Raw genomic sequence first — 25,831 nt, 5'->3', positions numbered from 1 at the left:
AAAATAAAGTACGAGGTTGAGATTTCTGAAGGAGCTTTGTTGTGGAGGTGCTTCACTTGTTGCTACTTTCTGACGACCAACTGGTTTCGCCTCTCGCACCAAGTCAACAGATCAAGATGGCGCCTACCGATGCGCGCTTTGCGCGCCTGCAGACCGACCCCCGCTTCCGTCGTCCCAAACAGAAGGCCCTCAAGGTCGAGATCGATGAGCGTTTCAAGGATGTCCTCAACGAGGACTTCGGCAAGGAGAAGGGCAAGGGTGAGTGTCGTGGTCTGCTATGAATCGCTGTCCGATGAGCTGACCGTAAGCCCGCGTCGACAAACGTGGTCGCCCTATTGCCACCACCCATGGTGCCGACGAGATGAAGCGCTTCTACCGCCTCAAGTCGGAGGAGGCCGAGGAGGAGCAGGAGGCCAAGCGCATCGACTATGCGCGTGGCGAGGGCAACCTCTCGTCATCCGGTTCCGAGGACGAGGGCAGCGACGACGAGTCTGAAGTTGAGGAGGAGGAAATGGAGCTCGGCGGCAAGCGCAAGATGGCCTACGTCCCCTCGGATTCTGAGAGCGACAGCGACGACGGCGACCACCTCAACATTGACCTGTCCGAGGAGGAGTCTGCGTTCCCTCCCGAGATGGACGGCGACGACGAGGACGAGGAAGAGGAGGAAGGTGTGGACCCCACCACGCGTATGGCCATTGTCAACCTCGACTGGGACAACCTGCGTGCCGGCGACCTGTACACCATCTTCAACTCGTTCCTCAAGCACCAACCCCGCAAAGCCGACAAGGGCATGACCCCTCCTCCCGGAAAGCTCCTGAACGTCCGCATCTACCCTTCCGAGTTTGGAAAGGAGCGCATGGCCATGGAGGACGCTATGGGCCCCGGTGGCGGTATCTTCAAGTCTGAGCCTGGAGAGAAGAAGGCCAAGAGCAAGAAGCGTACCCAGGAGATCTCCATCGCCGAGAGCGAGGACGATGACGACGAGGATGACGACGAGGAAGTGGATGAGGATGACGACGACGAGGAGATGCTCGAGGAGGAGGATGACGATGAGGAGGAGGACGAGGGTGAGAGCGACGGTGAGGGCGCTGGCGAGCTTGGGGACGACGGCCTGGACCCCATTGAGGACGACCTTGAGATCCTTTCCGACACCGTCTCCGAGGCCGGTTCCGACGACGTCGACATGGATAAGCTCCGCCAGTACCAGCTCGAGCGGTTACGCTACTACTACGCCGTTGCGACTTTCAGCACTGTGGAGGCCGCCGAGCTCGTCCACAACGAGCTCAACGGCACCGAGTTTGAGCGCACCGCCAACATTCTCGACCTGAGTTTTGTTCCCGAGGGCATGGAGTTTGCCGAGGATGAGCTCCACGACGAGGCGACCAAGGAGCCCAAGACCTACAAGGGCAACGAATTTGTCACCGACGCGCTGCGACACTCCAAGGTGAAGCTCACCTGGGACCAGGACGACCCGAACCGTGCCAAGATGACTCGTCGCGCTCTCACGCGTGAGGAGATTGAGGAGGAGGACTTTGGCGGTCTCGTTGCCGCCTCCAGCGACGAGGAGGAAGAGGAGGAGGAGGAGGAGGCCCCCGCTGCCGACAAGAAGACTAAGAAGCAGCGCATGAAGGAGCGCAAGGACAAGCTGCGTGCCCTTTTGCTTGCCGACGACGACACTGGCGACATTTGGGGCAAGGCCGGCAGCGCGTGGCAGGACGAGCTTGCCGACCTCAAGGGCAAGGGCAAGAAGGAGGCCGAGGACATGGAGATCACCTTCCGCCCTGGTCTCAGTGTCGCTGCTGCTGGCAAGGAGGCTGTCGACGAGGAGAACCTCACCACTCTCGAAAAGTACCAGCGTCGCATGAAGGAGAAGAAGAACAAGAAGAAGGAGCAGGCCGAGCTCCGCCGTGCCGAGCGCGATGGCAAGACCGACGGCGGCAAGGACGACAAGCCCAGCCAGGACAAGGCTGAGGACGACTTCTTTGGCGACTCGGAGTCTGAGCAGGGCGACGCTGCTCCCAAGAAGGGCGGCAAGAAGGACAAGGACGCTGCTGGCAAGAAGCGCGCCCGTTCCTTCTCTCCCGTGGACATGGACGACCCCAACGGCCTCGTCGAGGACCAGAGCCACCACTTCTCGCTCAAGGACCACGTCATGGCCGAAAAGCTCGAGGGCAAGAAGCGCAAGCGTAACCGCAAGAGCAAGAAGCAGGAGCGCGAGCAGGAGCTCGGTCCCGAGGGCTTCCAGGTGGACACTGCCGACCCCCGTTTTGCCGCTCTGTACGACGAGCCTACGTTTGCCATCGACCCTACCCACCCCAAGTGAGTTGTTTCCGCCACGTGTCTGAGGACCCAACTGACATATCACCCCACAGGTTCTTGGACGTCAAGGCAAACCGCGACATTCTCAAGAAGAGCCGCGAGTCGCACGCCGCCAAGCGCGACGGCGCTGCGGGCGGTTCGGGCAACGGCGGCGCCGGCGAAAAGGACCTCAGCTCGCTCGTCGCGAGCGTCAAGGCCAAGATGGAGAGCGGCGGCCCCAAGCGCAAGCGTACTCGCAAGCACTAGGTTGGCTCGCCATGGCACACACTACTTCATCATCACCAACACCACAAAAGCTTCTTCTTTCCAACATAGACTCAGGATATTCCGATGATCCAAATGTATTTTGCATTCTCCTACGTGATCACGTCCTACATGCTTCATGCTTTTTGCTAGAGTTGAGAGCTTGTCGATTAAGTAGTGGTGTGGTGGTGTGAGTTTGGTTGGGGTGGTGGGGGTGGTAGAAAAATCATCCTGTCTCGTCTCCTTTACTACTGCTGCATCACGTCGATGTACTTGTTGGTACCGCGCTTCTTCTTGGCGGCGGCGCTGGCGGGGCGTCCGCTCGGGGGCCTGTTGAGGAGGTCGTCGAGCGAGGCAGCCGTGGTAGGCTTGGGTGTGCCGGCCGATCCCGAGGGTGGACCGGTGGGTGGACCGCCAGTAGGCGGTCGTGCAGGCGGTCCACCGACCGAAGCGGTCAGGCGCGGAGGGGGCGCGCCTCCGCCGAGCGTGGCTGACGACTGGCTGCGCGGCATTCCTGACAGGTTGGACGACACGGGCGGGGTGGTGGTCGTTGAGCGAGGGCCAGCAGTGCGGGCTGGCAGGCCGGCGGGGCTGGTCGTAGCTGCACGCGGGGGAGGTGGTGTGGCTGCTGCAGCGGGCTCGCTCTTGGCTCCGGGCATGGTCCACTTCTTGAGCACGGGGTCGTACACCATCGAAGTCGTGTCGCCGAGGTTGGCCTTGGTGTAGCCCGGACCGCCGGCCTCCTTCTTGCTGCCCCATCCCCATGAAAGCCAGCCCTTCTTCTCCGCTGCAAGGCGTCAGTTAACTCTCGCACATTTGGCTAACGGATCACTTACGCTTTAGGTCGCCGGCCTTCGAGTCGGTGGCCGACACAGTCGAGTCGACAGAAGGGGAGGGCACATGCTTGCTCTTCGTCGGCTCGTCGGTCTTGCCCTTACCCTTGCCCTTGCCCTTGTCGTCGCTGGGCTCGGGCACCTTGGGAGTACGGTTGCGCGAAAGAGCAGCGTTGCCGAAGCCAAGGTCATCCAGGTCGTCCTCGTCATCTTGCACCGGCTGCTGCTTGGGCGTGTAGTCCTGGATCGCCAGTGGGGTGTCGACGATCGGCGCGCCAAAGTTGAGCATGGGGTTGATAAATCCAGTGGAGTCGTCAACGTTGAGCGTTGGGACAGCAGCCACGTTGGTGAAGGGCACAGGCTCGGCGGGAGGCCCGCTCTCGTCGTTGTCGCCATCCCACGGCGAGTAGCCGCCGCCGCCAGAGTACGCGCTGTCGTTGGTGAATGGCGAGGGGACGTCGAGAGTGCCACCAATGCCGATGGTGAGATCCACAGTCGAGGGGGCCCGCGACACGCCCGAGCTGGGACCAGGTGAGATGGTGCTAAAGTGCGAGAACGGTCCAATGGCAGTGGTGCCCTTGGCGGGAACCGCGGCAGGCTTGGGAGGTGCGTTCTCGTCGTCCTCGCCGGCAATGAACTTGGTAAGGCGGCCCTCGATCCACGAGCCGATAGTCGCCGACGACTTGGACTTGCGCATGCCAAGACCGGCCGAGGGGCTGATTGACGGCTCGCCGGTGAGACGCTCGAGAAGATCCTCCATGCTGGACGCGAGGTGGCGCTGGAGACGGATAGGAGGAGCCTGCTTGGGTGCAACCTTGATGGCAGTCTCGATGGCCTCGCAGTACCGCTTGGCCTGCTCAACGTTGCCGAGCTCGGCGGCCCGCCACGCGCGCTGAATCTTGTAGGGGAGCAGCTGGACGAGCGAAGGCTGCGGAACATCGTTGCCCTTGGGGATTGGGACGAGGGTACGCGCATACTCTGCAATCTCGGCAAAGAGGGCGCCGTCCTCGTCGGCCGCGTTCTCAGCCAGAGGAATAGCACGCTCAGTAGCCGCACTCGACATGTCGGAGAACGGCGAGTTGGGGGAGAGCAGGGCGCACACCTGCGCAGCACCGTGCAGGCCAACACGCTTGAAGCGGGCTCCAAGGTCGTCGAGGCAGACAAGGTCGGTCGGCTTGCTGTTGAAGATAACAGCGCCAATGACCTCGCGCCACGAGTCGGCTCCCGGGTCGTCGGTGATGTGGGCGGCGTTGAACAGGTCGTCAATTGTCGCCGGGGTGAGGCCCGAGTAGACCGAGTAGGCAGCCTTGAGACCAGCAGTGCCCGGAACGTTCTCCAGCTCGGCGGTAGCGAAGCGCGTGACAATCTCGCGCCAGAGCTCGGGGTCAACCGACGAGGAAATGACCAGGGCGTGCGACCAGAGACCGTTCGACGCGGCAAAGTGGGGCCGCCTCCTTCTTCGAGCCCGCCATGATCATGGACGAGAGCTGCTCGAGCTGACCAGGGTTGGCACGTGCGCCTGTCGTGGGGTGCGCGCCGAGACCATTGGCAAACGGCGTCCGAGCCTCATTGGACACTGGCGGCTGGAGAGCAGCGCGCACAGCGTCCTCGGCCTTGGATGAGCCAAAGAGACGACCATCGCCCTCAATCAAGGCAGTCAGAATGCCAACAATGACGAGCTTGGCCTCCTCCTCACGACGCTCTTCGCGGCGGGCACGGGTGACCGACGACTTGAGGTACGGCAGACCGCGCTCAATCTCTTCGGCACGCGCAGCGAGGTATGCAAGCACGGACTCGCGCTTCTTCTTGTCGCCAGCAGCACCCTTGGGCATCAGAGGGTCAAAGATGAGGGGGCCGGGGAAGGTCGACGCGTCATTCGCCACCGCGCTGGACTCGATGACCTCGGGAACGGGGCGGATGGTGAGGAGACCACGGTGCGAAGCGTAGCCGTACGACGGCGCGTCGGGCGAGTCGGACGCCGTACCGGGGAAGCCCATGATGACGACACCGCCAAAGCCAAAGACGGCAAGGGGGACGTTACGAGCCGCAGGTGCACAGCGACCCAGTGGGTCCTCGGAAACAGGGCGCTGCTCGAGGACCTGCTGGGGGACATAGGTCGGGTCCATGTGCATGCCCTGGAAGTAGGCGCCAGCACCAGGTGGCGACATGCCCAAGTCGTTGGTCGGGGACATGGACATGGCGCGCATACCCGTTGTTCCGGGGCCGTACGCGTCGACGGGGGCGTAGAAGTCGTTCTGAGCGGCGGGTTTGGCGGCGGCTGCGGCGCGAGAAGAGGGCTCGTACGGGTTGTACTCGGCCTTGGTCTGCTGCGGCTGCGCGCCGTACGGCGAGTATTGGTCGCTAGGCGACCGGTCATGCGAGGCAGCACCAAAGCTCTGGCCAGCGCGCGCATAGTCCATCGAGCCACGACCCGCACTGGGAGCGTACTCGCTCGAACGACGGCCATACTCGCCAGAAGGACGAGCTCCATAGTCCATCGAAGCACGACCAGGAGGAGCGTACTCGCTAGAAGTACGCGGGGCTCCGTAGTCCAGCGACGCGCGGCCAGGAGGAGGAGCGTACTCGCCAGAAGAACGAGGAGGAGCGCCCTGGTCCAGGGACGCGCGGCCTGGACGCGTTGACTCGCCAGACTGGCGAGGCGGGGCATATGGGCTGTATCCGTCCGACTGGGGTGGGGAAGACTTCTGGGCCACCGGCGCAGGTGCGTATGGGTTGTACACGTCCTGGACAGGTGCTACCGCCTTGGTCGTCGTCGTCGGGCTGACCGCATATGGATTGTATTCGGCAGCAGGGCCCGACTTCGGGACAGGAGCGGCGTACGGGTTGCTTGGCGCAGGCGCGTAGGGGTTGCTGGGAGCAGCCGAAGTCGCGTACGGGTCCTCAATGACTTGGGTCCGCTTCTCGGGAGACTGGTACTCGGCGGCCTCGTAGCCAGTCGTGTCGGCAGCCACAGGAGGAGGGACATGAGGCTCGTAGCCCGAGTGCGAGTCCGCTGGGGGTGCAGGGACAAACGGCGCCGGTTCGTAGCCAGACTCTTCAGCGGCAGGTGCGGGCACGAAAGGTGCGGGCTCCCAGCTCGACTCGGTGGCAGTAGGAGCGGGAACGAAAGGAGCAGGCTCGTAACCCGACTCTTCAGCGGCAGGAGCTGGGACGAAAGGAGCCGGCTCCCAGCTCGACTCGGTGGCAGCAGGAGCGGGTACGAAAGGAGCAGGTTCGTAACCCGACTCTTCCGCTGCAGGTGCTGGCACGAAAGGTGCAGGCTCCCAGCTCGACTGGGTGGCAGGAGGAGCGGGAACGAACGGCGCAGGCTGGTATCCCGACGGCGGAGGCGACATTGCCTTGGCCACCTTGGGAGGAGGAGCGGTGGTCTTTGGGGGCGGCGCGTGGCTGGGCGCAGGCTCGAAGCTCGACTGCTGGGTGTGCTGGCGAGAAGGCGAGGCGGGGGCGAACGGCTCGGACGCGTACGAACGGCCAGGGGGAGGAGGCACGTACTTGGGCTTGTCGTCCTCCTGGTCCAGCGATCCGCGCTCCGAGGTTTCGTCGTCGCCCACTTCCTCGTGAAGCGACACAGCCTGCCTCTGGGCCGGCTTGTCGACAGCGACGGCCGCAGCGACTGCACCGGCAGCGAGAGCAGCAGCGGCAGTGACGGCGGCAGTCTGGACTGCTGGAGTGGGGATGGGAGGGAACGTGGTCTCGTTCCTAAGCGGCGAGGACACGCGAGGCGGGGCATGAGGTGCCGCACGAGGAGGCGACAGGGCGTGCTGGGCCGGAGCGTACGACGGTGGGGTAGCAGTACGGGGAGGTGTGGCAGCCCGAGGGGGCATGGGAGGGGGAGGAGCGAACGTTGGCTGACGCGCCGAGCCACGCGATGGGCCACGGGGCGGCGGCACAATCGGCGCCTGGGGTGGCACGGGGGGCATCGGCGGCGGGCTCAACACCGTCGGTGGCGACTGCACTGGAGGCGCGTACGTTCCTTGCTGCGCGTAAGCTGCAGGGATGGCTGGAACAGGTGGCAGATCAGCGGCTCCCGGGGGAGGCGAGGCAAATGTGGGCCTGCTCGCGTGACGCGACGGAGGACGCGACGAGGTCGGGCGGAGAGGAGGGTCAAAGGACGTGGGCTTGGGAGGGTGCGTCGCCGAGGCCGTCGACGGGCGCTGGGGAGGCTGGGTGGCAATGGGTGGCGACAATACCCGCTCGAAAGCGTCTTGGGGAGGCGGCGCGTAGGGATCCTGGGCCTGGCTCGAGCCGTACCCAGCGGCCTCGTACGGTGACTGCGCGGCAAAGTGCGCGTGCCCATGGCCATGGCCATGACCGTGGGCGAGGCTCGAATGGCTGAGGGTCGGACTCAACGCCTCGACAGGAGGGTCGTACGCGTTGGCCGCGATGTGACTGTGGGGGTCCACGCCGCTGAACGACTGGGTAGACTGCGATCGCTGAGGGCTGGTCACCTGCTCTGTAGCGTCGGGAATACGGTCCTGGGTCTTGGAGCGCTTGGGAGGGCCGGGGGGAGGAGCGGGGGGAGCAGCATTGATACCAGCGGGAAGACCAGGGACTGGCGGTGCGTTCAAAGGGGGAACGAACGTATCAACCTCGCTTTGGACCACTGACGGGGCGCGGACAAAGCTCTTCTGCTTGCGCATGACGGGCGGGTCGTAGGCAGTCGCGGTCATACGCTTGGGAGCTTCCTTCTTGGGTGACGGCGCTTGCCTGGAGGTGTCGGCAGAGTACGACTGAGCGGCGTATGACTGAGCAGCAGGAGCTCCGTAGCCTGTGGCCGTGGGGGCATATGGATCGTACGGCGAGGCGGCGGGCATGCCGGACGAGATAGGTTGAGGAGTGTATGCCGAAGCATAGGCCTGGGTCGCCGCTGGAGCTGCCGGGGCAGCTGGCACAAAAGCGGTCGCCGGCGCATATGCGGAAGGCGCAGCGCCGTATCCCGTGGCCGGCTGGGGTGCGTACCCACCACTGGCAGCTTGGTACCCGTACGCGGCGGCGGCGGCTGGGTTGGGCGCGTATGGGTTCGAGACAGGAGCAGGAGCGTACTGGTTTGCGGTCGGAGCAGGGGCGTACGGGTCGGACGGAGCAGCAGCAGTGACCGGAGCGTATTGGTTGGCAGCCTGCGGCACATACGGCTCCGAGACGCTTGCAGGCTCTGGCGTACGACGCGCAGCATTCTCGCTCTGAACCGGGGCAAGAGTGTCGGTCTCGGGAAAGTATCCGACATCGTTGAGCATGGAGACACGGACCAGCTCGCGCTCCTCCTCGGTGTAGTAGTGCCAGCCCCCATCCTCGTCGTACCACCCCTCAGGAACCTCAAAGTCGACAGGGGCCGAGCGAGTGTCGTGGGTGGCGGCAATGGGCGAGACAGCCGGCATGTCGTTGCGACCAAGATCGAGAGTATCGTCAAAGCTAGTGTCCACAAGCCAGTCCGAGTCTGTAAACATGGTGTCAATCGACCTGTCGCCAATTTGGTGAACTGGGAAGGCGGTCGCCGCCGACGTGGATGTGGTGTAGTCCGTGCGTGTGGCGGCAGGCTCTGGTTCCTGGGTCGCGGGCTCCTCCGGCTGACCGATATCAAAGGTGAACAGGTCAGACTCGTCTGTGAACAGAGCGGCAGCAGACACCGGGGCCTTGGGTGCAGCTTCGGCAGGTGTGGCAAAAGAAGTTTGCGCCGCATGTGACTGCAGATCAGCGTGGTCGTCGTGCTGAATGTCGAACGCCGAAGAGTCGTCCGCAAATAGGGCCGAAGCACTCAGGGCAGGCGCAGAAGCTGGCTGTTGGGAGTGTTCCACAGCTTGCGGCGCTGCCACGCCGTGATCAGGCTGACCAATATCGAATGCACCATCGTCTCCTTCGTCACCAAACAGAGCCGCAGCTGAGTTGGCTACGGGTTCGGGGACACTTATGGCTGCAGGGGGTGGGGGAGCGGCGACGGCTGTTGGGGGCTCGACGGATCGTTCCTCGTCCTGTGTGGGAATGTCGAACACGTCGTTGGCATCGTCGGTGAACAAGGACGCTGCGGAAGGAGCAGCTGTAGGCAGTACATGAGCAGGAACAGGTGCAGGTGCAGGTGTCGGCTCGGGGTGTGCGGGTTCCACTTGAGTCACACCAGCCTCGCCCTCGTGCTGCTCGTCGGCAGTAATGTTGAAAGCATCATCCTCGCCGGCGTCTGCAAACAGTGCAGCTGCACTTGTACCGTCCAGCGACTTGGGCATCTCTGCGGGCGGATGAATGTCGTCGTCGGGTCCTGCGAACAGCTCGGGCTCGTCGAGAGGAGGCGCGGGTTGTGCCGGTTCCACTTCAGTGACTGCAGCCTCGCCTTCGTGCTGCTCGTCGGCAGTAATGTCGAAACCGTCGTCCTCACCAGCGTCGGCAAAGAGCGCTGCAGCACTTGTGCCGTCCAGGGACTTGGGCATGGAGGCAGGAGGGTGAATGTCTTTGTTGCCGCTGGCAAACATGTTGGGCTCGTCGAGCTTGGTCTCGGTCTTCTGGGTGGGCACCTGGGTGGGCTCTGGCAAAAGCTGGGCAGCAGGTGCGGCCTCGGCAGCCGGTGTGGGGTCCGACACTGGCAGAGACACAGGTGTAGGCTGGGTAACGGGCGTTGGCTTGGCCATGGATGTGGACTGGGGCACTGGGGCAAGGTCCACGATGGCGGCGGCAGGCTGCACCACTGCGGTAGCGGGGTGAGCAGCCTCGACCTCGTGCTCGAGTCCCTCCGCCGCGACGACAGCGTCGAGGGTCGCAGTGCTGTCAAACGCGGCAGCCTCAAAGTCGTCATTGACAAAGGCTGGCTCGTCCTTTAGCAGCGCTGTGGGTGCATCCGTCGTAAACACGGGCGCCGGCGCAGGGGGAGCGTCGGTATCGAACTCGAGAATGGGATCGGTACTGAACTCGAATGCGGCGTCTTCAACCTCGTCTGTAAACAGCGCCGAGGCGTGAGGTGGCATAGGCGCCGGGACACCGGGCATGGGATGCTGGTGCGACGCGGTAGCGGTCGAGTGCTCGCCAAAGTCGGGTTGCTCCTCTTGGTCCATGGAAGGGGCCGAGAAGTCGGGACCGGGAGACGAATAGTCGGGACTGCGCGCGGGCACGTCGACGAGAGCAGCCGGGGTAGCTGGCTCTGGCTCCTCGTGTACGACAGGTTCAGTGGGGGCGATAGACGTGCCGAGGAGATGGTGGGAGTCGCTTGTCGGGTGAATTTCCGGAACGTCACTGCTGCGCTGCTCGTCTGTTGGCAACAACGGGGTCAAGGATCCCGGAGTGGCAATGGGCGAATCGTCTGGCGAACCGAGCAGGTCTGCGGGCGACGAGACCGAGATGGAGTTGCCCTTCTTCTTCTTCTTGTTCTTCTTCTTTTTCTTGGCGGCGGCCGCACTTGCCGCGAGCGATGCGTCAACGGCGGTGGTGGTGGGCGCCGACTCGTGGTCGGGCGCTGTTGGTGGGGCGGCGGCGGCACCGGTGGGAGTCTGTTGAGCTGAGATGCCTGCCGCCAGCGGTGGGGCGGGTGGCGGTGCGCTCATGGTTTGGATGTAGGCCCCGTAGCCGCAAGAGAGAGCTGGTGCGTGGCGGCGATGTGGGATGGGCGGGGGACGATGTATACAGAGCTGCTGAGAACGAGCGTCCGTCAGCGAGAGAGCCACCTGGCCGCCGGGCCGTGTGCGTGCGGTCATGACACGTCCGTACACCCACGAGGCCAGAGGTGGAGGTGTGTGGGTGGAGGGTGGTATTATGGGTATTAGGACTCTTTAGTAAATGGACCCCGTGTTGATAATAGGACAATGACTAATCCCCCGCAGGTGCCACACTGAGCGGGGTCACGGCAATAATGACGGTGCCAGGGTACGCGCTGTTTTCAGAAGTTGGATGGGACAGCCGCTCCCTCCAGCCCACGGTGGGTGCGACGGTGCGGCGTGGGGTCAATGCGTGATGGCGTGTCAACTTGCTGATGCAGCATCCCTCTCGAGGTCACAGAGTCTGCACTAGTAGTCTCTGCCCTCTCCATCCTCCCCCCCCCCCCCAGCTCAACCCCTCCCGTGCCGCCGGCTTCGACGCCTTGAGAACCTCATCGTTCCCCAAGAATCGACCTCCGACGCTGCGTTTGTGGCGAGAACTTCCCTCCCCCCTCTCCTCCTCCTTCCCTCGGCCGCGTGTTTTCTCCAGCTTCTTGGAGCAGACCGCACCAACACCTTGCTGTGTGCTTCGCACTTTCCCAGCAATCCCCACCCCCCCAAAAAAGGCTCTTCGACCTTCCCCGTCGGACCCACCGTACACGCCTTGATCAGACCGGCGTACTCGGTTGGTTTTCCTTCAGCGTTCTCTTTTGCGGACACGTTCTTCCTTTTCCACGTCCGCCTCTCCGCTCGACCGAAACACCGCCTAGCGGCACAGCCCGTCGTCTCTTGACGGACAAGCCTCCCCACCGCTAGAGTTGAGCACTGTGCTCCTCAACGAACTCATCAACCCAAAGTCTCGCGCGTTTTCCTTTACGCTACCCCCTCCCAACAATCGCGCTCGACGCCCGTCCAACCGTTCCCCCGTATTTCCCAAGCGCTCATCCTCTGGCGAGTAAGCACTGTGACGCTAGGCGCCCAGTGTCCTCCACCCTCGGAAAGCACTTTAATACCTTCCCACCCCCTCCCACATCGCCGAGCCTTACACAGCTCAGCGGCAAGCCCTCGACTTTCACCTTTGCCTCCAATCCGATTTCCCAGCACAGACACACACAGCCCGAACCTCACTTCAGCGTTCGGCCCTTGTGTCGTCTACGCACACTTCGTGCGCCTGGCTATCTGCTAGGTGACAATGTCGGTCGTCACATATCGCCCGTCCGCGGGTGCTACAGCCACCACGATGACTCACAAGGCCCCCAGCCTTGTCCGGTGGCTGGACGCGAACAACGTCGGTACGACCAACCCTGCTCTCCGCCGCCATGCTGCTCAGCAGCAGCTTCTGATGGATATTGCCGACGAGATTGACAAGGCTTCCGCCACCCCGTCGTTTCAAGGCGACACCCTCGGTGATGACAACATGCCCCGCCCCTCATCCGAGTGGGTGGACGCCAAGGCTGCCAATTTTGGCCGCCTTGCCACCGACCTCAGCCAGACCGCCACCACTTCGACCCAGAAGCAGGCCCTGTCCAACTTCAGCATGCAGTTCTACGACCTTGCTGCTGAGATCCGCCGCCTGTCGGTCCGGTCTGCTGAGCAACGTGCGCACCAGGAGACCAAGAGGCGCGAAGACCGCGAGGCCAAGGCCCGTGTGAACCGCGCTTCTCGCCTTCCTATGGACACTCCCACGAACGGCAACACCGCCTCGGTGAGCAATTCGGTGACAAACCCAGGCCGTATTAACCTTTTGCAGTCTACTGCCGGTGTTTCGCAAGCTGTCAAACGTGTCTCGGCCACCTCCATCACCACCACCAACACTCAGGTTCAACCATCCATCAATGCCCCGGCTTGTCACATTGCCGGCATTGCTCCGGCACTCGCCCACACCTCTGGCTGCGAGTCGAGTGGCAACACTGCGATGGCCTGCAACCCGCATGCGCACAACTCGCTCCACGCCACCCTCCAGCATTCCGAGCGCAACTCTGTTTCTCATGTTGCGGCCTCTTCTTTTTCTGGCCCGAGCGCCTCGGACGCCACCCATGTCCCGGCCGACACGCAGCCCGGCCCTAATTTCCCAATTAATGTCGGTGCCTCGGACACATCCGTCCCCGTTGCCGCGTTCATGAACCGTGACACCAAGGACCTTTTGGCCCTTGGCTCGCAGACCTCGCTGGACATGCAGTCCCGCGGGGAGGTCATCCCCAACCTCGTTCCTTCGGACGACTTCGACTACACCTATGGTGATGGTCAGTTTGCCGCGTTTGGGGCAAGGAGTGTGAACCTGACCTGGCCAGACCACTTTGAAGCCAACGTCGAGCGTTATGACAACGCCGCTCGCCTTGGCACCGGTGACGACGACAGCTCTGCGGACTTTTCGCAGGTGACTGACGTCACCAAGATCGGGAGCTTCCCTTCGTCTGGCCTCGTCTCTGACGAGGACGTTCTTGACCTCACTGCCGACACGGACAGTGAGGAAGACAGCGACTGGCTCAACACTGACAGCGAGGATGAGGGTGTTACGCGTGCTCTCGCGACCCTTCCCAACCCTGTCATGTCGTCGCTCTCCAACAGCGTCGTGACGCAGGCACCTTTCTCCTCGTTTGCCAACGGTGACGCTGTTGGAAACATTTGGTACCAGCAGCACACTGACCTCTCGTCGCAAGAGCCGCATCTCTTCCTCCCTCTTGCTTCGCCGACCTCGTACCGCTCGCGTTTCTCGTTCCACCCTCCGCCCTTCCTTGCCGGAGCGACCACGAGCAAGTCTGCCCCTCGTGTCCTTGCCATTCCGCCATGGCGTGCCCCTGTCGTCGCTACTCAGGACGACATTCGCGCCCTTTCGCACTGGCTGGCCACTCACGTCATTGGTCGTCTTGCATACCCCGAGCCTGCTCGCTCTGAAGCGCTCGGTGCGTCGTCTGACGAGTGGGATCTGGGTGGCATCATCGACAAGGCTGCGAAGCGCAAGAGCGGCGCCGTCGACTTTGAGCCGAAGGGCGTCCTGCCTGGCCGTCCCGTTACTCCGGTCCGTCCTTACCGTGTCCACGGCAAGGTTCCCGCCGACCCCTTCAAGGTCCTCAGCGTCCACGGCCACGGTCCCACGATCAAGCCCCACGCCCAGCTGGTCAGCATGATCGCCCACCTCATTTCCGAGAAGGAGATCACCGCCGAGGTCATTGTTGCTGCTGCGTGGTTTGTGGATGCGCTCCCTGTCCACGAGGTCGACGACGACGTCAACAACAACAAGCTTCGCGAGCTTCTCCGCACCTCCAACGCTGGAGAGTCGTTTGGCGTCGAGCGTCGCCTCATCATGCTCGGCTTGCTCTTGGCCGACATGTCGATTTCCGACCAGCACTGGTCCGCGTCCGACTGGGGTCTGGCTTCTGGTGTGCCCAAGGTCAAGGCGTGCGCCATGGAGCGCCTCGCCTTGATTTCTCTGAAGCACTCCATTTCCATCCAGCCCAAGACGTGGCTCGACCACTGCACCAACGTCTACTCGAGCCTCGCCAAGCTCCGGTTCGAACCCTCGCTCAACTGGGCCCTTCTCGACGTCTGCCACCGCATGGTTCAGACCGCCCGGTCGATTGTCGAGGGTGACCACATCAACAAGAACCAGTGGAAGAAGGCTCGTTCCCAGCTCGACTTCCACGCTGGTGTTGAGGCGATTCGCGCACACCAGATTGACACGTCTGCCATGCCGGCCGAGGCCGTGCTTGAGGACCGTGACGATGCCTGGCTTGATGATGTTGGTCGCGATGCCGAGTGTGCTGTCGCTCAGCTTGTTGACAGTGACCAGGAGAACATTCGTCCCGCCCAGATGGGCGACGACGATGACGAGTACGAAGAGTTTGACGGTGCGGGCTCGTTCCCTCAGCCCACGTTTGACGAGGAAGATGAGGACGAGTACGACGGCCCCATGTTCACGGACGCCGCCACCTTCCACGAAGCCATTCTCCCCCCGCAGAGGCTTCAGGAGGCCGCCCCGACTTCGTTCTCTGCTGTCGCCCTTGCGCAGCGCCTCCAGGTCGTCGCCACCCAGCAGAACGCTTCGTTTGTGCCGGTCGACTCTGCCATTGGCGAGATGAGCCAAATGACTGGCAACACCTCGAGCACGTTCGTTAACAACAACGACATCGACGTTTTCGACGACAACGCCTCAGACTGCGACTCGGACTTTGAGGAGTACGATGGCGCGGGCCGCTTCCCCATGCCCTTCGCTCCTCCTACCCGTCACCAGTCCATGTCCGCCAGCGAGAGCGACATGTCCGACGCCTCCGACTTTGGTATCCTTGCCGGCAACAACAGCTCGCCCTGCCGCGCTGCCTCGGTCAAGTCGAACGATAGTCTCGTTCACGGCTTTGCCGGGTTAACCGTCACTGGCCGTCTTCACGGCGGCACCATGAAGCGCAGCGTCTCAAACGGCTCCACTGCCAGCCGCTACGCCGACGGTACCCTCAAGCAGCCCCGTGCCGTTGCACCCTTGGTTGTGACTCGTGCCCACGTCGTCTCCCTCGAGACACAGGCCGAGCACCTCGCCCTCGTTCCCTACCACCCGGCCACTGTGCCGACTAGGGACCAAAACGAGGTCATTACCTCACTGCGGAAGATCCGCAACGAGGTGGCAGCTGGAACTCTGACGAACCGCCCATTCCCCGCGCCTCCAGTCGTGGCAAACAAGGCAGTCCCCGCCCACCCTGTCAAGCCGGTGGTCGCCCTGCCCCCGCCTGGCGCTCGTCCTCCCCAGCTTCGCCGCGAAGAACGCATTCTCGGTCGTTGGACAAAGAATGGTGCCTTTGGTGCCCATCCATTGTCCGAGAAGACGCGCTCGACCGTCCCGAGTGTCAGCAACCTCACTCACATGGGTCCGTCCTTCTTCGCACCCCCTGGTCACGGTCCTCGCTTTGGTCAAGCCTCCATGGCTCGGCCAGTCCAGCCCTGGACCACCGCGACCACTTGGGTCCCTGTGGCGGGTCCTGTTCCAACACAGATCCCAACTAAATCCCACACCCAAAACCAAGCCCCGGCTCCCGGGCTCCTCGAACTTCCTCCACTCTCCGACATCCGCAGCGCTGCGTCATCTGGATCCGGCGACCGCGGAGGGCCTCGCACTCCTGCGTCGCTGTTCCGCGTGCTCTCGTGGCGCAACAACGTCGCCGCAGCTGGCAGCGAGCGTCCTCCTTCGGTCGCCTCGTCCATCGCAACGGTTCCCGACGCCCTCGGCTGTCGCATGAACCCCAACGTGTGGGAGTACCGCCATGCCCTCGATGAGGCGCTGGCGGAGGAAGAGGAGGAGCACGAGCTCACGGGCTACCCCCCGCCCTGTGGGCGGGTCGACCTGCCCGAGCTTCAGCCGGGTACGGTCATTACGTTGCGCGCTCGCCGTAGTGGCATGTGGTCCTCCTGGTTTGAACAGGACCACCATGTCACTAGCAACAACGGCTGCGCGCCGCAGGTCACCGCTCTTTCATGATTCCAAGTGTATACCCCGTAGACGACAGAACCGACTTCTCCAACAAACAGGTTCTCAAGGTCTACGCCCTATGCGTAAAAACTTGAAAAGACCAAAAAAATTGATAGATACTCCCCTTTTTCATAGTGCGCCAGGAGCTACTGGCCTACTCCCTGCACTGCGTGCACATGCAACTCGGTGCCAGGCTACACATTGGTGCAGGTTGCAGATGGGGCGAATGGGTGCAGGCAGATTGGGCGAGGGGTCTGTTTGCTGTTTGGTTCCGTCGGACGCGAAGTCAGGCGCGCCCGTAGCATGAGGAAAGGTTGTTTTCAGTTCGTCCACTTTGTATCTCTCTTGTCCCATTGTCCCACTGCCGTTCCCCATTCCGTCTCACCGCGTCATGGCCAGACCAACCCGCGCGGCCGCCAGTAAACGCCGCGTCTCCATCGTCGAGTCCGACACGTCCGTCATTGTCATCTCGGACTCTGACGACAGCGACGCGTTTGAACCCCCAGCGTCACCACTGTCGTCGCCGCCCGGATCACCGGTGGGCGAGTCCGAGTCCGACTCTGAGCCCGAGCCCGAGCCCGTGGTGGTGTCCGACAGCGACTCGGAGGGGTCCAGCTCCAAGCCCAGGGGGCGGGGTACGAAGCGTAAGCGCGGTACCGCGGTAGGTCCCAAGAAGCCGGTCAAGAAGGAAGGCGGCGAGGTGGACATTGAAGACTGCGTGCCCCGCCCGCATGCGCGGGCTTACCACGGGATCGACGACGTGGTCAAGCTTCAAGATGAGCTGTTGGGCTGGTTTGAGACTGTCAGGTGAGTAGGTGCGCCTTGAGCCGACTCCTTTTTCACGCCTCGGCTTCCGTAAAGGGCTCCGAGCTGATCGAGCAGGGACGAACGCGGCATGCCATGGCGGAAACGGTACGACGCAGCAGCGTCAAGGGAGGACAAGGCCCAGCGCGCTTACGAGGTGAGGTTGACGACTGGACTTGACCTCGCAACGGTCCTCAGCTAACTCGCTCAGGTGTGGGTCTCCGAGGTCATGCTCCAGCAGACCCAAGTGGCCACCGTCATCGACTACTGGACGCGATGGATCGCACGCTGGCCGACCGTCCAGGACCTCGCGCGCGCAGACATTGAGGAGGTGAACGCCGCATGGCGTGGGTTGGGGTACTATCGGCGCGCGAAGAGTCTGCTGGACGGCGCCAAGACTGTGGTGGAGACGAAGAGGTATGAAGGTGAGTCACCATGGTCTGGGCCGGTGACTAGCTCTACTTGCCGCCAGTCTGGGTCATTAGCTATGATCGCCATGAGCTCTCTGTGCTGACTCGCAGGCCAACTGCCAAGCGACCCCGAGGCCCTCGAGAAGGGCATCCCTGGCGTGGGGAGGTATACGGCCGGTGCCATCTGCTCGATCACGTACGGCGTGCGCACCCCAATTGTAAGTTCAGCTGAGCGGCAATGCTGGCGAACCAGTAGCTGACGGTCGTCTTTTCCTCCATTCTCGCCCTTGTGTATTGATTGTTCTTATTCCTCGTTATGCTCGGACAGGTCGACGGCAACATCCACCGCGTCCTCACCCGCCTGCTCGCAGTACACGCAACCCAGACTGCGCCGTCGACCATAAAGTTCCTCTGGGACACCGCGGCCGCCCTCGTTGACGCCTTGCCGCGCGGCCTCAGCCGCGGTGTCGCTGGCGACTGGAACCAGGCGCTCATGGAGCTCGGCGCGACGGTGTGCAAGCCCGTCAACCCAGACTGTGACAAGTGTCCCTTGAAAGACGGGTGCAAGGCGCTCAAAGAGGTGTGTTTGCGCAGTTTACCATGCGGTGCTTGAACTGACGAGCAGGTTTCTGCCTCACCGCCACCACCTCCGCCGGGTGCCGAATGTGACTTGTGCGAGGCCGTTCCCTGCGAAGCGGGGGCCACAACCATCCCCTCCGTCACCGTGTTCCCCATGCGCAAAGCCAAGAAGGCGTCCCGAGAGGAGAACGAGGTAGTGGTTGTGACTGAGTGGCGGGGCAAGGATGACGCGAAAAGGTGGCTGCTGGTGAAGCGACCCGAGAAGGGTGAGTCAGATGGGCAGGCAGCTCAGGTTCAAGCGCATCGAAGCGGGCTGAAACCTGATCAAGATAACTGGCTGACCCAACAGGTCTGCTGGCTGGTCTGTTCGAACCTCCCACCACACCAGTCCCATTGACAGCAACCGTGGATGAGCGCCTCCACTCTGGCCACACCCACCTGTCCACTTTACTGGACACCCCCTCCCTCGAACCCGACTCGCACACCACTGTCGATGCTGTACCACACATCTTCTCGCACATCAACATGACGTACCACGTCCAGCACCTCGTCCTCACGTCCGACGACGCCGCGCCACCTGACACGGCGGCGACCGCCGCTCGTCCAATGGTCTGGCTCGACGCGCAAGGTGTGGAGGCGGCCAACGTAGGGACGGGAGTGAAAAAGGTCTGGGCGGCGGTGTATGGCAAGTGGGGACACTTTGAACCTGCCAAGGCCAAGACTGGAAAGCCCAAGCCTGGAAAGCCCAAGGCTCAAAAGCCCAAGCTTTCCGAGAAACAGGCTGCCAAGAAAAAGGCTACCAAGAAAAGGGCGGCGCAAGCGAAGGCTGCGGCGCGGAAAGCGAAAGCACAACCCAAGAAGCCAGCGGCTGCGGTGAAGAAGGAGAAGGCGACAGTCGTGGTGAAGAAGGAGAAGGAGACAGATGCCGTAAAGGAGACAGTTGCGGTGAAGAAGGAGAACGTTGTGGTGAAGAAGGAGCCCGGCGCCAGCGACAATGACAAGGTGACACGCAGGGTGACACGCAAGATATCGATGCCTGTTGTGAAGCTCGAGCCAATGTAGACTTCGTGAGGAAGATAGTACCTTTGTACACACGGCGTACCCTGCACGCCGAGGACTGCCATAGACCATAGATGTGTATGGGAAGTACAGGCTGTACAGGCTCAGATGGACACCATGCGAGTCCACAGGACGTTTGTCTCCAGCCACAACTCCCACCCTCACCACCGCGGCCCGACCTCGCCGCGAAACTCTTGGACATCTTTGGTGAGCACCTCTGCACACTACTGGCAGACCGCCAAGCCATGGGTGACTGACGTTTCTTGCAGGGCTCACTCGATTATCGCAGCCAACTGTCCACCTCCCCGCGTTTGCCCCGGCGGGCCGGCGCCGGGACACACGACGGCCCGGTCCCGGCCCGTTTTCGAGAACGTTGCCCCACTCTCACAACAGTAGAATGCTCTCAAACGCAGGCAGTCTTTAAGTCGGCAGCTGTGGACTGACGCGTGCATACCCTTCACCCTTTACCATTCCAGTTGCAATGACCGCTACTGCTGCTGCTGCTGCTCCCGCCAAGGCGCTCGATGCGCCGCTCACGTTCGACTCGGCTGAGAAGCTCATCCGCCTCCTCACCGACGGCCTGGTCAGCATCGAGGAGTCCAAGGGCGAGTTCATGACCAAGAGTGAGTCGCGGATGAGATGCAAGGAGCAGAGTGGAAGGGTATGGGCTGACGAGACGCACAGTCGCCAACGGACCGGGCTTCATTGACCAGAAGGGCTGGCGCGCATGGGAGTGGACGCAGGGCATCGCCATCTCCGCCCTCTGGAAGGTAAGCTGGTCCATGCTTGCCTCCGACCCAGCTGACACTATCCCAGCACTACTCGCTGTCGCCCGAGTCCAACGTGCACTCGCTCAACACCCTGCTCGACTGGTTCCGGTATCAGTACAAGGCCACGGACGGCAAGGGCACGTCCAAGAACATCAACACCATGGCGCCGTTCTACGGTCTGGCGTGCGCCGTCGAGGCTGGCGCCGTGCCCGAGGACGAGAAGGAGCAGTGGATCGGATGGCTGGATGAGTGGGCGGAGTGGATCATGAACGACCTGCCCAGGACCGAGCAGGGTGGTTTCCAGCACAGTGGGTATTTGGGCGGTATTACGAGCTGACCCGCACAGTCACGTTCAAGAGCGACCACGTCCAGAACATTTGGGACGACACCCTCATGATGACCAGTGAGTTAGCAGAAGTGGTCCGTAACTGACAACAGTCATTCCTCTTGTCAAGATTGGCCGCCTCCTCAACAGGCCGCACTACATCGACGAGGCCATCTTCCAGATCATGCTGCACATCGAGTACCTCATGGAGCCCAAGACGGGTCTGTGGTACCACGGCTGGGAGTTTACGCCTGAGAAGGGTCCCCTCCAGAAGGGCCACAACTTTGTGGACGCGCTGTGGGCCCGCGGTAACGCGTGGATCACGCTGTCGCTCCCGATCTTCCTGTCCATCACCGAGCTCCCGCCGACCGACCCGACATACCGCATCCTCGTGTCGACGCTGCAGCGCCAGGTCGACGCCCTCGTCGCCACCCAGGACCCCGAGACGGGCCTGTGGCACACGCTCCTCGTCGACCCGACGTCGTACGTCGAGACGAGCGCCAGTGCCGGTTTTGCTGCGGGCATCATGATGGCCCTCTCGCAGGGTATCCTCGAGGGCGAGCAGTACCTTGCCTGTGCCAAAAAGGCGGTGGACGGCATCGTCGCCCAGATCCGGCCAAACGGCGAGGTCGACAACGTGTCCTTTGGTACGGGAGCCGACTGCGAGTCGCTCCAGCACTACAAGGACATTCCCATCACGCCCATGCCCTACGGCCAGGCGCTGGCCATGTGGACCATTGTCGAGTGGGAGAAGCTCCAGGCTACCAGCGCTTAGAGAGGGAGATGGTGGGTTGTGTGTTGTTCTACGGCTTTTTGGCATTAAAAAAGTGTACACCGCAATGCATTGGGTTTGGGGAATGATACCCTTTTAGACTGGCTACAGCGCTACAGCACAGAAAGCACACGAGCGGCTGTGGTTATCTTGTACTCTCTTGGTGCAGATCTCGAGCCGTTCCTCATCGCCCTCCTGCTGCAGCGCCACATCTACATCTCGCGTACTTATTGCGTACTTATTCAACCAGCATTCACTCGCTTACAATGCCCGAGTCCTTCTCCGGCTTCCACCTGGACTCACCATGCTGGACCATGAACGGCCAGCACCAAAGACCCACCGTCGACCCCGCTACTGGGGCCGGCGGGGCTATCTGCCTCTCAGCCTCAATGACCGCCACATTCGCCGTCACCATGTGCGTTCCTCCGTCGCAGGACCTTGCCTCTGACACCAACAGCCCGCCGCCTTGTCCAACGTAGCAAGGGTGGCCATCCGCATCCTCCCCTTCGCCGTCGCCCTCCTCATCGGCATGGCCATGGGAGCGCACCACCCGCTCTACATGTCAATCTACACGCGGCGTCCAGCGACCGCACGCCTCCTCCCGCCGACCCTCCCGCCACCGCTCGACATGTCCGCCACTGCGTCGCTCGTGCATGGCCTGCACCTCCCGCCGTCGTTACCCCTCCCGCGGTCGCCGGTCCCCAGCATCCTGCACTACGTGTACGGCCTCGGCCCACGCTCGCTCCAAAAGCCGTTCCCGTACTACGCCCACCTGGCCATGCGGAGCGCGCTGACGACGCTCAAGCCCGACAAGGTCATGTTCCACTGTGTCCACGAGCCGTATGGATACTGGTGGGACCAGGTGCGGTCGTATGACGGCTGGGCGGTGGACACCAAGGGCCAGCGGCGCGGGCGCGTCGAGGTCGTCAAGGCGCGCGATGTGACGTGGGTGGGAAAGGAGCGGGCGCCAGTACACCATGTGAGCTGGGGACGCTGATCACAGCAGGACAGTGAGGCGAGGGTGTGCTGTGGGGTCCAAAGTCCCATACCCACGCCCGTCGAGGCTGTGACGGTTTGCAGATGGGACGGGTGCTAACACACCAGTTTGCACACAAGGCCGACATCCTCCGCCTCGAGATCCTCCTCGAGCACGGCGGCATCTACCTGGACATTGACACGTTCGTGCTCCGCCCCTTTGCGGACCGCCACACCGGCCTCGATCTCATGCAGTACGACACGGTGCTCGGGATGGAGGCGCGGGCGCTGGACGTCGCCCACGGCCCCCGGTCCGACGACGAGATGCGTCCCAAGGGCCTGTGCAATGCCGTCATTGTCGCGCGCCCCGGTGCCGACTTTGTCAAGCTCTGGCTCCAGAGCTACGACACGTTCCGGTCCTCCAAGTGGACCGAGCATTCGGTGGTGAGACAAGCGAGACAAAGCTCCTGCGAGCGAGCGTTTGCGGTTTTGGCTGGCTGTGTCCACTGACACACTGAACACAGGAAATGCCGTGGACGCTCGCGCGCCTGTACCCCACGCTCGTGACCGTGCTGTCTGACCGGGCGTTCTTCTGGCCCCTCTGGACGGCGGACCACATCCACGCTGTGCACACGACTGCCGAGTACGACTTTGCCGCGTCGGGCCAGCTGGCGTACCACGCCTGGGAGTCTGTGGCGCGGCCATACCTCGAGACGCTGGACCCCGAGTCGATCGTGCGTGTCGACTCGAGTTTTACGCGCATGGCCAGGCGGTTTAGGGAGAAGGGGGAGAGAATCAAGTGGAGGAAAGCACAGGCTGCTGCTGTCGGTCTCGCGAGGGCCGAGAAGGACGAGGAAGAGGAGGAGGGGGACTGCGATGATGGCGAGTGCGACGAGGCTGGCGTCGACACCAGAGGCCATGACTAGCTTGTACCGGATTTTATGGTATAAGCAATGCAGCAGAGCGCATTCATAACGACTCCCCAACTTTGAGCATAGAGCAGCTCACTGCTTCCCACCTGCCGCCACTCCACGCTTTCGCCACTTGTCACCACGACGTGGGGGAGGGACCAAAACGCGCGCCACCGGAGTTAGGCGCCGATGACGGCAGACGTCTTTCCATCGGTCTTGAACTCTGTCTCTCCACCCGACTCGATTAGCTCGACTCTTTGCGATTCCAACCGTTTGCAACTCCACACCACCCACACCGCACACCACCAATCCTCACCACCATGGCTGCTACCGACCCCGAGCAGCTCACCATCCCCTCCGACGCCGAGGCGCTGCACCCGGGATCCAAGGGGATCAAGGGCGTGCTTGCCATCGACATGGACGACGTGCTCTGGTGAGTCGGGGCTGGCAGAGGTGCGGAACGCCGATGGGGTGCAGCTACCGCGCCTAGACAAGACAGCTGCATGCTCGGCCGTTCTTCCCCGTGCACGAAGAACGTGCGGCCCCTGCCCCCCTCTGTCCAGTGATGGCCGTGTTAGCTGACGGGCGGCCAGCAACACCAACGCCACGATCGTTCACAGTGGGTAGTCACTCTGCATCCGTCCCGAGACATGTTGTGCGCGAGGAGTTGGGAGTTGAGAGGGATCGCGGATAAGGGTGTGTGGAAGCAGTGCTTTGCGTCGGCAAGCACACTCCACCGTGTAGAGGTGGAGCACGCTGTCGACTTGCCGAGCTCGGTGATGGTCCAACGCTTCTTATCTACGTCACCGAGCCAACCGGGACGACGACACGCTGGCGCTGCTTGTCGCCCTTGCCCTCCCTCCTCTCTCGACCTTGCGGGCTCTGCTCGAGTCTCGTGGCGTCGATAGAGACTGTTCCCGCCTCCCCATGACCACAGACCTACAGCTATCCATCACGGTGATATGAAAGCTGACTGTCCCAGTGCACTCGAAGCTGTTCCCCGATGCCGCCGAGCCCCCAATCGCGATCGAAGAGTTTGAGCACTACCTGTACTGGAACAACCGTGGATGGGGCACCCAGACCGAGACGGTTGAGATGGTGGTGAGTGTTGGGCAGAGCGTGGGATGTGGCCACGGGCGTCCGTGGCCGAACAAGGACTGGTGCGGACGGTTCTGGCAGACATGGCACCAAACCGAGACCGGCCACCCAGCTCCCAAGGCATGTTTGCGGAGCACCCCGCTGACGACTGCAGGGCGCGCTGTACCGTAACGGCCTGATGGACATGCCCGTCCCCATTCCCGGGGCGCGCGAGGGCCTGCTCAAGCTCAAGGCGATGGGCTACTCGCTCATTGTGATCACTGCGCGCAGCGAGATGCAGCGCGAGGGCACCGAGGAGTGGCTCGAGACCAACCTCCCGGACAGTGAGTGCAGCTCTTTTTATGGTACCGCCTCAGCTGACACGACCCAGTCTTTGACGAGCTGCACTTCACCGGCGCGTTCAACCACCTCATCCCGGCCACGCACTCGGAGCACGAGGGCCACGCGGCGCGCAAGGCCGTGGTCTCGCACAAGCAGCGCACAAAGCACGAAGTCATGCGCCAGACCAACGCCCTCCTCCTCGTCGACGACAGCGCCGAAAACGCCGTCGCGGCCGCGTCGGCCGACCCGCCAGCCCGCGTCCTCTTGTTCGGCGAGTACCCGTGGAACGCCGAGATTGTGCCCCCGCACGGCGAGTGTGCCGCGCACCCGCACGACAAGCTGATATACGTCGAGCGCGAGCGCCAGGGCCTGCTGGTGGAGTGCAAGGCGCGCCGGGACATGCGTATCGAGCATGGATGGCTGCCTGCGGGTGTGTCGCGCGTGCGCGACTGGGAGGGCGTGGTGGACGCCGTGCGGGCGTTTGAGCTCGAGAAGAAGGCGTAGAGCGGCGCGAGTGGAGCGAGCGGCGAAGAGCGGAGCGGAGGTGGAGCAAGGCGGGGTATGGCGCACAAGCTAGACACTACAGGGATGGACAATGCATCTCGTACATGACTCCCGTGAGCAGAAAGGACACAGCGGGGAGAGTGGTAGGTGGAGAAGCGCTGGGTGGCCGGGGGGACACAACTGCACGACACCCGCATCAACCGCCACAATTCCCAACAATAGACGCCAAGTAACCGCTGTCGACGCTCACCGAGCTATAACTTAACCACGTCTCAAGCTCACCAAAGTACACTCACTACCTACACCCTACGGCATGGTGCCATTCTCGTCCACCCCGAGTCACGCAGCAGCGCCACCAACGACCCAGTGCAACTGCCAACGCGCCACAGCGTGGGGTTTCACAACAAGCATACGGGAGGGTTCGCGCCCTTGCCCTACCGCATCCTACCGCCTACATGGGCGAGGGGAGTCACTCCGGTACCGCGATGGGGGTAGGACATGGCCGTGTGGGGCATTGACGGTGAGTGGGGCCGATAGGCTGTGGCGTGCGAGGTGGTGCGAAGTGGTGCGCTCGAGTTGGCCCGTTGTGGCGGGTGTGGCGGGGTGCAGGCTCCCCAAGCCGTGCTCCACTACTCGACAGTCTGGCCAATTTTGGTCCATGTGCCGTTGACTGGAGCGAGCACGGAACAGGTACAGGACAGACATTGTTCTGGACGCAGGGACCCGCCGCTACCCAGGTCAAAATCAACCAGCCCAAACCGCATCGCACCACCGCTCGTGAGCCCGGAGAATAGAATTCTCGCAGTGGCGGCGGCGGGGATT

At 62.7% G+C, this 25,831-nt stretch overlaps 7 protein-coding genes across 7 annotated transcripts; 6 read left to right on the top strand and 1 right to left on the bottom strand.

The window, feature by feature from the left end:
• Positions 1-116: 116 nt before the first annotated feature.
• ESF1 (pre-rRNA-processing protein esf1) lies at positions 117-2,565 on the top strand (the record flags this gene model as incomplete). Its single annotated transcript, XM_028623097.1, has 3 exons — positions 117-258; positions 309-2,319; positions 2,373-2,565. 3 exons carry the CDS (start codon positions 117-119, stop codon positions 2,563-2,565), a joined length of 2,346 nt encoding a protein of 781 aa, XP_028476990.1.
• Positions 2,566-2,810: 245 nt separating this feature from the next.
• EHS24_007751 (uncharacterized protein) lies at positions 2,811-10,936 on the bottom strand (the record flags this gene model as incomplete). The annotated part of the gene is made up of 3 exons (XM_028623096.1): positions 2,811-3,349; positions 3,399-4,728; positions 4,790-10,936. The coding sequence occupies 3 exons, from the start codon at positions 10,934-10,936 to the stop codon at positions 2,811-2,813; spliced, it is 8,016 nt and encodes a 2,671-aa protein (XP_028476989.1).
• A 1,330-nt stretch (positions 10,937-12,266) lies between these two features.
• Positions 12,267-16,490, top strand: EHS24_007750 (uncharacterized protein; the record flags this gene model as incomplete). Its single annotated transcript, XM_028623095.1, has 1 exon — positions 12,267-16,490. The coding sequence occupies one exon, from the start codon at positions 12,267-12,269 to the stop codon at positions 16,488-16,490; it is 4,224 nt and encodes a 1,407-aa protein (XP_028476988.1).
• A 382-nt stretch (positions 16,491-16,872) lies between these two features.
• Positions 16,873-19,336, top strand: EHS24_007749 (uncharacterized protein; the record flags this gene model as incomplete). Its single annotated transcript, XM_028623094.1, has 7 exons — positions 16,873-17,288; positions 17,364-17,442; positions 17,497-17,710; positions 17,807-17,913; positions 18,024-18,275; positions 18,321-18,540; positions 18,624-19,336. 7 exons carry the CDS (start codon positions 16,873-16,875, stop codon positions 19,334-19,336), a joined length of 2,001 nt encoding a protein of 666 aa, XP_028476987.1.
• A 478-nt stretch (positions 19,337-19,814) lies between these two features.
• EHS24_007748 (uncharacterized protein) lies at positions 19,815-21,203 on the top strand (the record flags this gene model as incomplete). Its single annotated transcript, XM_028623093.1, has 5 exons — positions 19,815-19,956; positions 20,018-20,103; positions 20,150-20,411; positions 20,450-20,506; positions 20,542-21,203. 5 exons carry the CDS (start codon positions 19,815-19,817, stop codon positions 21,201-21,203), a joined length of 1,209 nt encoding a protein of 402 aa, XP_028476986.1.
• A 301-nt stretch (positions 21,204-21,504) lies between these two features.
• Positions 21,505-23,101, top strand: EHS24_007747 (uncharacterized protein; the record flags this gene model as incomplete). The annotated part of the gene is made up of 4 exons (XM_028623092.1): positions 21,505-21,615; positions 21,658-22,179; positions 22,242-22,619; positions 22,700-23,101. 4 exons carry the CDS (start codon positions 21,505-21,507, stop codon positions 23,099-23,101), a joined length of 1,413 nt encoding a protein of 470 aa, XP_028476985.1.
• Positions 23,102-23,406: 305 nt separating this feature from the next.
• Positions 23,407-25,009, top strand: EHS24_007746 (uncharacterized protein; the record flags this gene model as incomplete). Its single annotated transcript, XM_028623091.1, has 5 exons — positions 23,407-23,519; positions 23,680-23,705; positions 24,069-24,187; positions 24,339-24,507; positions 24,555-25,009. 5 exons carry the CDS (start codon positions 23,407-23,409, stop codon positions 25,007-25,009), a joined length of 882 nt encoding a protein of 293 aa, XP_028476984.1.
• Positions 25,010-25,831: the final 822 nt, after the last annotated feature.

The sequence above is a fragment of the Apiotrichum porosum genome (assembly GCF_003942205.1).
Source record: "Apiotrichum porosum strain DSM 27194 chromosome Unknown scaffold_5, whole genome shotgun sequence".
NCBI lineage: Eukaryota > Fungi > Basidiomycota > Tremellomycetes > Trichosporonales > Trichosporonaceae > Apiotrichum > Apiotrichum porosum.
Note: the sequence above shows the minus strand (reverse complement) of the source record. Positions and strands in the feature narration are given on the sequence as shown.